Raw genomic sequence first — 13139 nt, 5'->3', positions numbered from 1 at the left:
CCGGTGGCGCGCGCAGTACTGCGCGACTTAGTGGATTCCATCGTAAACATCAACTGGTAACATGAGCGCGGGGCTACCTACTACGTCATAGGGACTCAAGTCGCGTCCGCCGCGCCCACAAGAGTGAAGCCGCATTCATTAAGCTTTGACTGCGTTTACAGCATAACTATTGTAATTAATATAGAATTTGATGAATAAACATAGTTTAGAACGAATTTCAGGCAAATCAATCATTATTAGCACCTCATCCCTTAAATTCGCGTACGAGGGTTAGAACCTCCTCTGAAAATAAATATTTGTTTTTAGTTAATAAATTCGAAGGCGCCCAGTTTATTAGGGATTTGGCGATTCAGACGCTAAAGCGAACAGTGAGAGGTTACTCCCCCTCCCCTTCTACTCTACCCTCTAAGATGGACAGTGACGTCAAATAATATAGCGAAATTGATAATACGCCTGTTTTCGTCTGATATATCACTATACGTTATCGCCAGTAAAATAGACTCAATACTATTCTTCGTTTTGCTGAGTTAGTTTTGAGCCAAGGATCTTCTACAAGTTTAGGAATATCAGCTGGTTTTTAGTCTCAAATTATTCGCTACATTCAGGCCCATAGCTGTAAAGGTTTACATTTGCAAAAAATGTAGTGATTTTCTTTACAGAGAAAAATAATTGTTTATATTTTTTATATATCTATTTTTGAAAAACGGGCTCCTTGTCGTTATAGAATACATGCTAATAAATAAATTTATTCCTTACAAAAATGTTAATATTTCTAAAATTCTAGAAGATAATGGGTTATAATATTCAAACTCGATGAATCCCCTTAAGGGCACAATAAACAACTATTGATAGGTAACTATTTCCGAAAATCCCCGATTGTAGTGTTTTTCGCTCCACTGTAATGAACACTATTCACAGAAAATCTCCTAAATGACGCCTTTAGAACAATACTGAGTATTGGTAGCCTATTTTAATGAAGTAAATCCTTAAAACATCTCACTATATTCTTCCGTATTGTACATACTTTAAGAATGTCTTCAATGAAGAGAGTGGGCACACAGTTTATCCAAGAACCTGTAATTATTGGATGCAAGATGGTGATCTATTCATCCGTGCTCTTGCCCCTTTCGCCATTGGCAGGCACTATCGATGGTTCAGTATTGCGGCGCTTAACTTTATTTTTCTTCAGCATGGTTGCCTAAATTGAACAAAGGAATACAAAGTATTATTAACGTATACGTAGGAAAAGAATTCATACATTGTTAAAGTATAATAACTAATAAAGGATACACACATAGATTAAGAGACACGGCAGTGTCTCGACGACAAATAATTTTTAAAAAATGTCAAGACACTACTTTCTTTAGACTAATATGTGACCAAACTATACCTAATTTTACTATGAATGAATGTATATTGAAATTGGTTAATTTCATTAAAAAAACTAATGAAAATTTCATTTTTTAATATAAATATATGCTTTCGAATAAGACCACAAATGTTTAAATTATTTTACGCAATGGTGTAAGATATTAAATATAACCCAATCGGCTATCTTACAATTTTTAGCATTCAGTATTCAATATTTCAATATTTAATTATTCCAGTACTCATAGCGTGGAATTTCGCGACCCTCACTCTGACCTTCATGTATTTAATGACGTAAAAAAGTTTCCCACGATCCGAGTATCAAGTTTCTGGGAGAATAAATTCTTGTGGTCTGTTTAATGTGTACGCGTAATAATAAATACAGTATAAAAATCAAATAATGTAATAAAATAATCAATTACTTTATTAAATAAAGAGTTCATTCATGAAAATGATATTTGAATAAAGGCCTGTAAAAATTACTAATGTGTAGTATTCTATAAACATGGAGGAACAAAATACAATGACCGGCAGAAATGGCATCCCTCGAAGTATTAAGGAATCGCGGTTTAGAATCTCACTGTATACTCCACTCCTGTTAGGTAGAGTGAGGAGAGTGTGACTTAAAACCTATAGTAGTTTGTCTATCTCGTTCTAAATGTGTGACTGCGTAAGTGCGACAGAGAGAGAGAGGGGGGAGGGGGCATTGTACGGCCATAGAAGGGCAAGCAACGGGCATCCGAAGGCTTATTTCTACCTGTTCCATTGACTCGTGTTATCTTTTTCACTCGGTAAGAATCATTCGTCCGTCATTCTTGTAACCATTTCATGCCAAAATTCTCCTTCCAGTAATGATAGTATACAAAATTACTATTATCAAATAATTTGCGAAAGGTTTCTACTAGCTTTTCGAATCAAGTAGGCCCATGTATAATTGTAAAGGTTAAGGATGAAAAATAGAGTCATAAGACATTGAGCTGTGGGGCAGTGAAGACGTTTTAATTTTATACGACTAATTCCAACAATTTGGAGTCTTGTATAACATATCGTCTGGCTAAGATTATAATACATTTATTCATGCTGGAAATTGTTGAATTACGTAACGTGGGAAAAAAAGAACACCACATTCTTTAAGCCAGTTCTACGCCGATTGATACTCGCTGAAGAAGTTTTAAGGGGATGCATTGTGCGTCGAAAAGGTTCTTCCAAATTATCTTCTACAATTTTAAAAATTTGAATATTTTCACAAGTACCAAATTGGCTCGCATTGATCTGTTTAATTAACGTAAAGGATTATTTTTTGGATTTAAAAAAAATTTATTTAAATCGGATATTAATAATAATATTTTATTTTCCATCAATAATTTCGAAAAAGGGAGCCTTTACGACGCTGCGCAAACTTCAACGAGTACTTTCAGACGAAGAAGAAGCAAATATTTTGTAACGAGGTTCTCTCGCTACGTATCAAAATACCGGATTTAATAAAGAACTTAAAGAAAAGCTAACGATTAGTAGTGGTTATTTCAAACCCTACAATACCGACTGGTTGCATAAGTTTCCGAGTGGAAAGGAAGTACCGTCTAGGAACATCTCTGTGGACCGTCAGAAGACCTGATGAAAAGACTGGCGCTCCATTTAACAGTCCAAGCCGATCAAGCGAGCAAGGCAGGGCTGTGCCAAATAACTTGGTGGCTTGGGACGAGGGGAAGTGGGCACAGGGACTCCTGCGAGAGGCGAATTCTGTAGTCCCCTGAGGAGGGGGAAATAAGAGAGTGAGTAGGGCCTGGGACGTCGCGCAAGGCCGACGTACACCACACCGGCACACCGATGAGTGTGTCCATGTGCGTAAGGTGAGCTTGTTCCCTACGCAACGAACACACTGTATGCTATCGATGCATAGGGGACCTGTGCAGGTATGGTAGGTTTCTGCCGCATGCCGGGTGCCGCCGCTAAGTCCATGGCAACGCGCATGGCCCCGCGGACTTGAGCATTGCGGGGATGCATCACCCTGACAGTCCCCTATAAGAAAAGATCTTGTTGGAGTATTCTTTAGGTTTATCTGTAAATGAATTACACGCCCTTTGTTACACACAAAGAAAAAAGTTTTCTATATTTTATCTATAAAAACCAAAAGTACAAAAAGAATACGTTATTCATCACGTGAATATTATCTTACTTACTACAGGCGTACCAACCAAGATACTCAGAGTAAGTGGTAGCCAACAAAAAAAATAAACCAGCTAGATGGCAGGATAGTCATAGCAGGACACTTAAATAATATATTGTTACGCGGTAAAAATCCCTATGGATAAAACTTGCCGCGTAGAGCAAAATACGCAAGTCTCTACAAACGGTATTGGGGACGATACAATCTAACTAAAATTAATACAATATTATCTACACCACTGTATCGTAAGACCCGGAAATCTAGTACTCTATGAGCGATATGTTGGGCGCCAAAATTTGTTACGCGGCAAAAATCCCTATGGATAAAAGTTACCGCGTAGAGCAAAATACACAAGTCTCTACAAACGGTATTGGGGACGATACAATCTATCTAAAATTAATACGATATTATCTACAACATTGTATCGTAAGACCCGGAAATCTAGTACTCTATGAGCGATATGTTGGGCGCCAAAATTTGTTACGCGGCAAAAATCCCTATGGATAAAACTTGCTGCGTAGAGCAAAATACACAAGTCTCTACAAACGGTATTGGGGACGATACAATCTAACTAAAATTAATACGATATTATCTACACCACTGTATCGTAAGACCCGGAAATCTAGTACTCTATGAGCGATATGTTGGGCGCCAGGTCCACATAGACCAGGTTTCTCGACCACTACTTGATTCACGAAAATCTCTTATTCAAAACCCAAAAGGCTTCCCCCCAAAGTGCTGGGCTAGCTCGGTCCCTAGCTGGAAAATGGAGAGGGGCAAGGTTAGGAGAGGGCCACGCTAGAATCGATAAGAGAGTCGGTAAAACTGGGAAATTCGAATAAAGGAAAAGACCTGATTTACTACATACAATTCTGAGGTTTATTAACAAAACCAGCTATTTTACAGTGATCGATAATACCTTAGATTTAAACAATAGAACCTAAAGGTCGAAATTCGTACCTAGATTTGACCGCCACGTACTATTCCAATTCATGATAATTCATGAGGTGATTACAAAAAGGTACATGAGAAATGCGATTAAAATCCAAACTATGTCTCGCCGACACAAAATAGCATAAAGGGGAGATATATCAGGAAAATACCATGAACTCAAAGAAAAGGTGGTGAATTTTGCCTATGATCACGGCCAATCACCTATACCGACAATTACTAGGCGCGAATATTTACTCAAACAAATCTCTACAAATCTCATACGCCTCAAAACCGGAGAACAGATTCTTCAAACTAAGAATGAACTGGAGACGGGATTGATGCCCTGCGACACTCAATCTGGGACTATCAATCCGTAAAACCATACGAAACTCGGGCAATTTCGTTCCGGCAAAATCTATTAAGATATCGAAAATTATGTCGAGCCTACAACAGGTAGGCCTCGACGCGCGACACCGCCAACGATAAAGAACTACAATAATAAGGAAAATAACTAGGTTTTCCCCAGCTGCCTTCTCGATACTCTAATTTGAGCTTTACTCCCACGATTCGTATTCTAATTCCCGGCCATGATCATATGCAAGTAAGAAATAAATGATTTTCGGCACATTCTTATAAACGACTCGATATAAAGAAAGGAGGTAATTACTGGCGTGGTCGACCCGAGGGAGGCACTCACCGGTTCACTCAATCTTCCATATTCGTCGCCTCAAACTCTTCCTCTCGAATGCGTAGTTTTTCCCAGGACGACGTTGGTCCGATAGATTCGGCTGGGCCCCGGTAAACGGTCGCAGGTCAGGTTCCAGAAGCTCCAGATTCACGTCAGACTCCAACTAGTGCCAAATTTCGACTCCGATAGCGGTACAGTGATCTCGGTACCTCTCGATCATCCCAACCTCGTGATTAATAGGCTCGGATATCGATCGGATTACCGAAGATTCACGAGGATCAGCGATATTAGGCTATCCTCTTTTCTAGCTCTTTTCTCTTCTTTTCGGTCGTCCGGAATTAACTGTGTCCGGGACGACTCTAAATATTTTCGTTGGCGGCAGCGGGAGCGGTAGCCTTAGGCTGAAGTGGCCCAGGAGCTAACCATCGATAGATGCTCCCATGGAGTAAGAGCAGGCGGCAACGAATTCCTCCTGATCTAATTCTTCCTTGTATCTAGAGGGCTCTAATTTAGCTCAGGCCCAGTTTGCTTGGTGCAGCGGCAGCTAGTTCTCTTTCCTTTGGTTCCAGTTTATTTGGGTGGAGGTTCGACGACTATCGCTGGTCCGGAGAGCGAGAAGGCGAAGCTGCGGGGTCCGTTTCTGAGGCTCTGGAGGGTGATGTGGTTCTCCCTGGAGGTGGCAAGGGGGTAGAAGAGCGGAGAGGCAAGGCCTCCACTCAGGTTGACACGCCGTTCAAGCGATTACAAATTAAACGATGCGCCATGTACGAAAAGAAAGCCGAAAAGCGTGACATACTATGGAACTAATGATTACCGTTCGGTATCGGTATGAAAAGTAAATAAATGGAGAAATGTGATCTCTAACCTTTAGAGGTGGCGGGGATCCGCCGTGATCCTGGAGCTTCTCCTGACCCTGGCTGTAAAATCTTAATCTAACATACTCGGAAATTGGCAGTGAAAGAGAGCCAAAAGTATCGGGATTAATAATTGGCTAGCATTAGGCGAAATATCCACCCACGGATACGCACCAGAGAGGATAAGACAGTGTCTCCTAACTACCTTTTGTGACGCCACCAAAACGCTTAGATTTGGCCACGTCACAATATACTTGAAATTATTTAACATTCTCCCCCTTTCAACGACATCTATTTATAACTGTTAATGTATCAAAATAATATATCTATTAGTTCCCTTTTTCTTACATTAGAAAAGGGTTTTGTAAAATAATCAGCAATGTTTTCCTTAGTACCTATACCCCTTAAACTAAATACATTTGCATGTAATAAATCTTTGATATAATGATAACGCACATCAATATGTTTGGTCCTACTATTCTCAATTGGGCTATTCATAAATCCTAGTACTGCTTCATTATCACAATAAACTGTTGGTTGTGGCGTATCGAATCCTATTGGTTCTAATTCCTTTAATATCCTTCCGATCCAAACGGTTTCATTTACAGTCTCAGTTAGTGCTATATATTCCGCTTCCATTGTGGATAATGCTACGCATATTTGTTTAGTAGTTTTCCATGATATAGGTGAATTTCCTATGAGGATAATATGTCCACTAATCGATCTTCTATCTTCCATAGATTGTGCATAACTAGCGTCCGCGAACCCTTTGATTTGTGTATCTATTGTATTGAGTTTCAGTTTATAATCCTTGGTATTCACGACATATGTTAGTAATCGTTCTACTCCTATACATGCTGCTCGCGATGGCATGTTGAAATATTGTGATAATATATTAATGGCATACATTATATCAGGCCTTGTGCGATTTGCTATATATTGTAAACATCCTATTATACTTCGATAAGGAAAATTATTATCTTCTGTCATATTTCGTTTTATTTCATTAATGATCCCCGGTATAATAGGCAGTGAGCTATATCCTTTAATTATATCTTTAAATACATGTTTCAGACTCTCAATATATGTTGATTGGTGGATACATATTTTTTTATCAATTTGTTCAAATTCCACTCCCAATAATTTCCTGATAGGTCCAATCCTCTTTATAGCTATTTTTGATTCTATCTCATTACAAATTTGTGTGATAATTCCATTGTCTTTCGTAAAAATGGCCATATCATCTACGTATACTATTACACCAATATTTTTCCATATATACGCACAGTTACAGGTGTTCATAGGTACGAATCCTAAATTGATTATTATAGTGTGTAGATCACGAAACCATTCGCGACCTGATTGATGAAGACCATATAATGCTTTCTTTAACAAGCAGACTTTGTCTGATTCTGTTTTAAATCCTTCTGGTTGTTCCATCCATATGTTTTGTTTAATATTGCCATATAAATAAGCACTTTTAATATCTATTTGATAATGGCTCCATCCCTTGGAATTAACCTAAATTGATACAAACAATCTTATCAGTGAAAAATTTACTACTGGACTATATACTTCTTCGTAGTCCAGATATTTTCTTTGTTTATGTCCGCCTGCTACAAGACGTGCTTTATACCTTTTGTCATTTGTAATTTCGTTATGTTTTATTGAAAATATCCAGCGATTTGGGATCACCAATTCATGTTTTGGTCTATCCACTAGTTCCCATACTTTTCTATCTTTTATGGTCTGGATTTCATCATGCATAGCTTTCATCCAATTTTGTTTATCATGACTATTCATTGCCTGCTGGAAATTTCTAGGTATTTTTGCATCGTCCTAACAAAACAATACTCCTTCTAGTTAGCTCTGTTCATTGCTTTCCCTAGGAGTGTTTTCTTGTAAAATTTGTTTTGCCTGTTCATGTGAGAGTCTTGGTTTAAAATCAAAATCGTCTGGTTTAAATTCTATGTTGTTCTTAATACAATATCGTTGTATTTGGTGTTTTGCTGAGAATCGTGTTGATGGGTTTCTGTTATTACGGTAGTACACATATACTCTGTCACCATTTCTTTGGGGTATTTCACTCCTTTCCCATTTAACAGGGTCACCTAGATTTTCCTCTTCTGAGTGGTTAATAGGTGTTTCTATTTCGTCTTCTTCTAGACTATGATATCTATCTATGTTTGCAAGCATTGGGTCCAGTTTGCCTTCCACTATAGTTTTTGATCGGTTTATAACATCAGTATTAGCTTTAATCATGTTATTTTCATTAAATACTACGTAAATACTTTCTACGATTTTATTTACTTGAGGAAGCCATATTCGATACCCCTTTGTTCGAATGGCATATCCAACGAGTATGCCTTTTGTGGCTCTAGGTTTTAATTTACTTGTTTGTTTTTGTTTTGGTGTATGTAGGTATGCCTCACACCTGAATGGTCGCAAATGATTCACCGTTGGACTATGACCTGTCCACATCTCCATGGGTGTTTTATCTTTTAGTGTTGAATGAATCGTCCTGTTTTTCAGGTAATTCACAGTAAGTGCGGCTTCTCCCCAAAATTGTTCCCCCAATCCCGATTCAATTAACATTGCTCTTACGCTGTCCATAATGGTTCTATTATATCTTTCAACTACACCGTTTTGTTGAGGTGTATATATGTTTGTTCTCTCATGTTTTATACCAATTTTTTATAAGTATTCTTCAAATTGTTTATGACAAAATTCTAAACCGTTGTCTGTTCTTATCGATTATATTGGGGTTTCTAATTGTCTTTCCACTCTCGTCGAAAAACCTTGGAATATTTTTAATACCTCTGTTTTATCTTTTAATAGGTATAAGAAACCTATACGTGTATAATCATCAATACAACATAGGAAATATTTATATCCAAAGGCTGCAACTGGTGCTGGTCCCCATAGATCCATGTGTATTTTTTCAAAAGTTTTTGAGATGTTCTAGGGATCTTTTTAAGTGTTTGTCTAGTCGATTTTGCAAGTTTGCATGTATCACAATTAGGTAGGCTTCCCTTATATTTTATTACTTTCACAGCATCAAAAAGTATCATATTTTCCGGTGTTTTATGTGAGACATGCCCAAATCTTCTATGCCATAACATCTCATCTTTTACTTCGTTAGTTGCCATAACTGATTGTATAACGGGGTGTTTTATTGATAAATGATAGAATCCATCTTCTTTTAAAATTCCCGTACCCAGCTCTACGCCTTTAGGAGACCTTAATTTTATTTTTCCATTCATAAATGTTCCTTCACACCCTGCGATATCCATGCGTGTAACTGAAATTAAGTTCATTCTGCATTTAGGTGTATAATAACAATTCTTTAATTCTATTATTCTTCCAGTGTCTAGTTCTAAGATTATAGTCCCTTTTCCATTTACTTCCATAGGTTTAGATACTTCATCTGCTACATATATGTGTGTTTGAATTTCTTTTAGGTCAGTAAATAGTGATTTATCCTTACAAAAGTGATTTGTTGATGCTGAGTCTAAGATCCAATCACAAGGTTTTGTGCTGGTTAACATCGCAGATGTAAGGCATGATACATCTTTTTCTTTTAATATGTGATCCTGATTTTTATTCTTCTGCGAATTATTTTCAGATTTATCGTTGTTACTATTTTTTTTTAACAATTTCGAGCAATGTGTCCCATTTTTTTTGCAATTATGGCATATTATCTGGCTAGAGAATTTATTTTGTGATGGTTTACCTTTCTTTGGTCCTATTGCCATCACATTTTCTAATGCACCTCGGTCTTTTATCTTTTGTTGACGTCTAGCTGCTTCAGAGATTAGAGCGTGTGCTATTGAATCCGAAGTGAATTCTTTTTCAGGTAATCTATATAGACTTTGTGCGAGACCATCGTATTCATATGGTAGTCTTCTTAGGGTGTATTCCACTTGCAGCCGAAATCGATCACGTTTACAGCACCAGTGTTACTCGTTCCACTTAAATTTGTGCAATGGAAACAACATAATGTGGAACGCTACTTCACAGTGCGTTCCCATGAGACGTGATAAAACTAAAACTGCATCAAAAACAATTCCATAACGATTCATATTTGCCATAACCACTTTATTGAGAAGGTTTAACTAACATCCTAACATCAATCCATTTCATCCAATTTCATAATTGGAAATATGATTTCACACAATGTTCGTAAGTAATAATACTTTTTTTGAGTATATAAACGGAATAATTTTGCAGTTTTATAAAATTATATTCTTTTTTTTTAAACAATTATTATTTAATAAGTGAACAAAAAAAAGATTAACAATTTTACTTTTTATTGGTAATTTAGTAGAAAACTCCAGAAGGAAATTCACAATGTTCTTTCAACTCAACGATGACAAACCATTTTCATTAGAAAATCTAGACTTCTCGAATTATATAAAATTGAAACGTATGTATAATTTAAATTGTAGCATTAACATATTATTTTTTCTTAATGATTTTCTATATTTTTGTTTTTAAAGATTCTGCAAAATATGCAAGTAACTACATAATAACACTTATTGCTGAAGGAAAAATAAATATTTCTAATGAGAAAATTTCAAGAATATTTATTTCAATCGATGGAGTTGATTACAGTCAAATATATAAAGATAGCATTGAATTAATAGATTTTGGAAGCAATAATATGAACAGGGCGCTACATGATAGCATCAGTGATCCAGTTCTGTAAGTTAGGATTTAAGCATTTTATATCTATGTTAATTTCTTTAATTATGTATATTATACATGTTGATATGTTTATTATTTTAATGAGTAGAATTATTTTTTTACTTTCATTTGTACCTTTTTTTAGAATGTACAAAATGATGATGAAATATGTAAAAAAGTTACATTAGTGAACAACAAAACCAATTCTACAGTTGATGTATATTTATCTAAAGATGAAGCATTACGAGCAGGAACTGGTAAGTTAATTTCTTATTTCCTTCATGATGTTTTGTGATTTAAAAAAACTGTTATTATTTTAGATGCTAATTTTAATAAAATGATTATGAGCTCAGTCTGCAGAGATGATACGGAGATAGACAATTCTGTTAATAATATGGATAACAATGGAAACGATAAATATGAATTTGATAGAAATGGACACGATATAGAAGAGGACATAGATAAAGAAAGTAATTTAATGATCTGTATTAGTTATTGTAGAATAATATTTTTTCATGAATATTTTACATATACCTCTGCAATTATTTCAGATTCATCTTTGTATAGGTGGAGCCAGCAAAATACCTTACTACTACTGGATGTATACAAAAATATGGAAAGCATGTTACATTGCAGAAAATATTCCCAAAAACGGATTTGGCAGGAAATAGCAAAAATATTGAAGAAAAAGAATATTATAGTAACTGGACCACAGTGTGCCAGTAAGTTAAGAAACCTGAAGAAAACGTATAGATCAATTAAGGACCACAATAACAAATCTGGTAATGACAGACGTTCTTGGCAATTTTTTGAGGTTAGAAAATTGTGAATAATTTTATGGTTAAATTTTCTTTAATTAATATATATTTTAAGGGCTTATATAATAGTTTAATTATTACATTATCTTCTATTTACATGGTTTAATATTTCTTATATATTTTTATAGTTAATGGAAGAGATTTTTTGCAAAAGAGCTTGGAGTACACCTGTAGCTGTTGCATCGTCAACAGGTTTATTAAAAAAAAAATAGTGAAATAAGCAGCCCTTCAAACAATGCATTTAGGCCTGGTATGTACTTTATATTATTATAAATATTATTGAACTAAATTTTAAAGTTTCATCTGTTCATATTGTAAATAAAATCTGAACATTTTAGAACTATCGTCTTGTCAACATAAGACTATTATACAAACATTATTTAGCAAGCGACTTGAACAAAAAGCAGAGCAAGAAAAAGCTAAATTGTTAAGACATGAAGAGAGAATGAAAAGTAATGCTGAGCTGGTCGAAGTGTTACAGAAGATTGTAAACAAGAAAAGTGAAAAATAAGCAAATAATGCAGTATTCATTGTCGTAATTATCATAAGAAATCTTATATGTTCCTATATTTTGTGATAACGCATGCTGTGATACATAATCAAAATTCAAATAATATTTAATGTTACCATATTTATGGTGTATTCTAATTGATATATAGCTATAAATGTTTTTTATGATTAATTAAAACAGTTCAATAATAAAGAATTTTTATTTAGATAATACAAGAATTAGTTTATTCAAAAAATGTAGGTTATAAAAGATGAATATTATATATATATTGTAACGTGGTGGAAACCCGTTACAGAAAAATGCTTATTGTTAGCTCTTCTTCGGTCTCCCCCTTAGTGCCTCCCGTCCCCTTGAGTATGTTTGAGTGAGTGAGTGAGCATAGATGAACCTTCCGTGTGATGGTAATGTAGTTACCCGCTGAAGGGATATTGTAATTGCCATCCACGGAAGGAGAGTAAATGTTTTTAAGACATGGTATGATTGCGGATTGAGCGAATGTCAGTAGGTTGTATATTATTTAAGATTAAATATTATATTCCTAATGGTAAATTTTATTCGTAGCTTATAAGACCGATTCCCTGCTCCAACATGAGCTAGAAAACTGTTATTGTCCTATCCTTTACGCTTCCATGCCCGAATGCCTATAATGCCCTCTCTCTCTAACCTTCCTGCCGAGCGCGGTAGTTTACGCGACGCTCCTACCGTCCCCTTACCCAGTCTCCCCGTCGAGCGCCTCATCGGTTCCTTCCCATTACCGCGCCGCGCCTCGAGCGCCAGGCAGCGAGTCCCAGTCCCCTCCCCTTACCGCGCTGACGCCTCGCGCGCCTAGCTGCGTTCTCCCCGGCCCGCGCCACTACCGGCCCATCGTTGCCGACTCCGCACCGCATCGCCCGCTGCCGAGCCACGAAGCTATAGTGTCGTCTGCTACTTAGGACGACCACGCAGGATCTTCGCGCAGGAGCTCGCCAGCGAGATAGCATGTGAAGCATAGGAGTGATTAGCCGGAACGGCGAGAAATCTGGATCGCGCATTCATGCCTAATTATTGATTGGTTCCTGGATCGCGAGCAGACCTATGCTCACTATGACACCCCGGAATGAGGGAAATAATTAAG

The 13139-nt window shown here is 36.5% G+C and overlaps 1 protein-coding gene across 1 annotated transcript in view; it reads right to left on the bottom strand.

The window, feature by feature from the left end:
• LOC136774330 (diacylglycerol kinase theta) overlaps window positions 1–13139 on the bottom strand; it is a 2104019-nt gene that overhangs the window by 104898 nt on the left and 1985982 nt on the right. The window contains exon 18 of the mRNA XM_066728589.1: window positions 1025–1198. Within this exon, the coding sequence (XP_066584686.1) occupies window positions 1103–1198 (96 nt within the window). The 3' untranslated portion in view covers window positions 1025–1102. The remainder of the gene's footprint in view (window positions 1–1024; window positions 1199–13139) is intronic.

This window comes from Prorops nasuta, unplaced genomic scaffold (assembly GCF_024137725.1).
Source record: "Prorops nasuta isolate Cenicafe-Biocafe unplaced genomic scaffold, Cenicafe_Pnas_1.2 PNAS00001, whole genome shotgun sequence".
NCBI lineage: Eukaryota > Metazoa > Arthropoda > Insecta > Hymenoptera > Bethylidae > Prorops > Prorops nasuta.
This window is presented reverse-complemented; position numbering and strand designations above follow the sequence as displayed.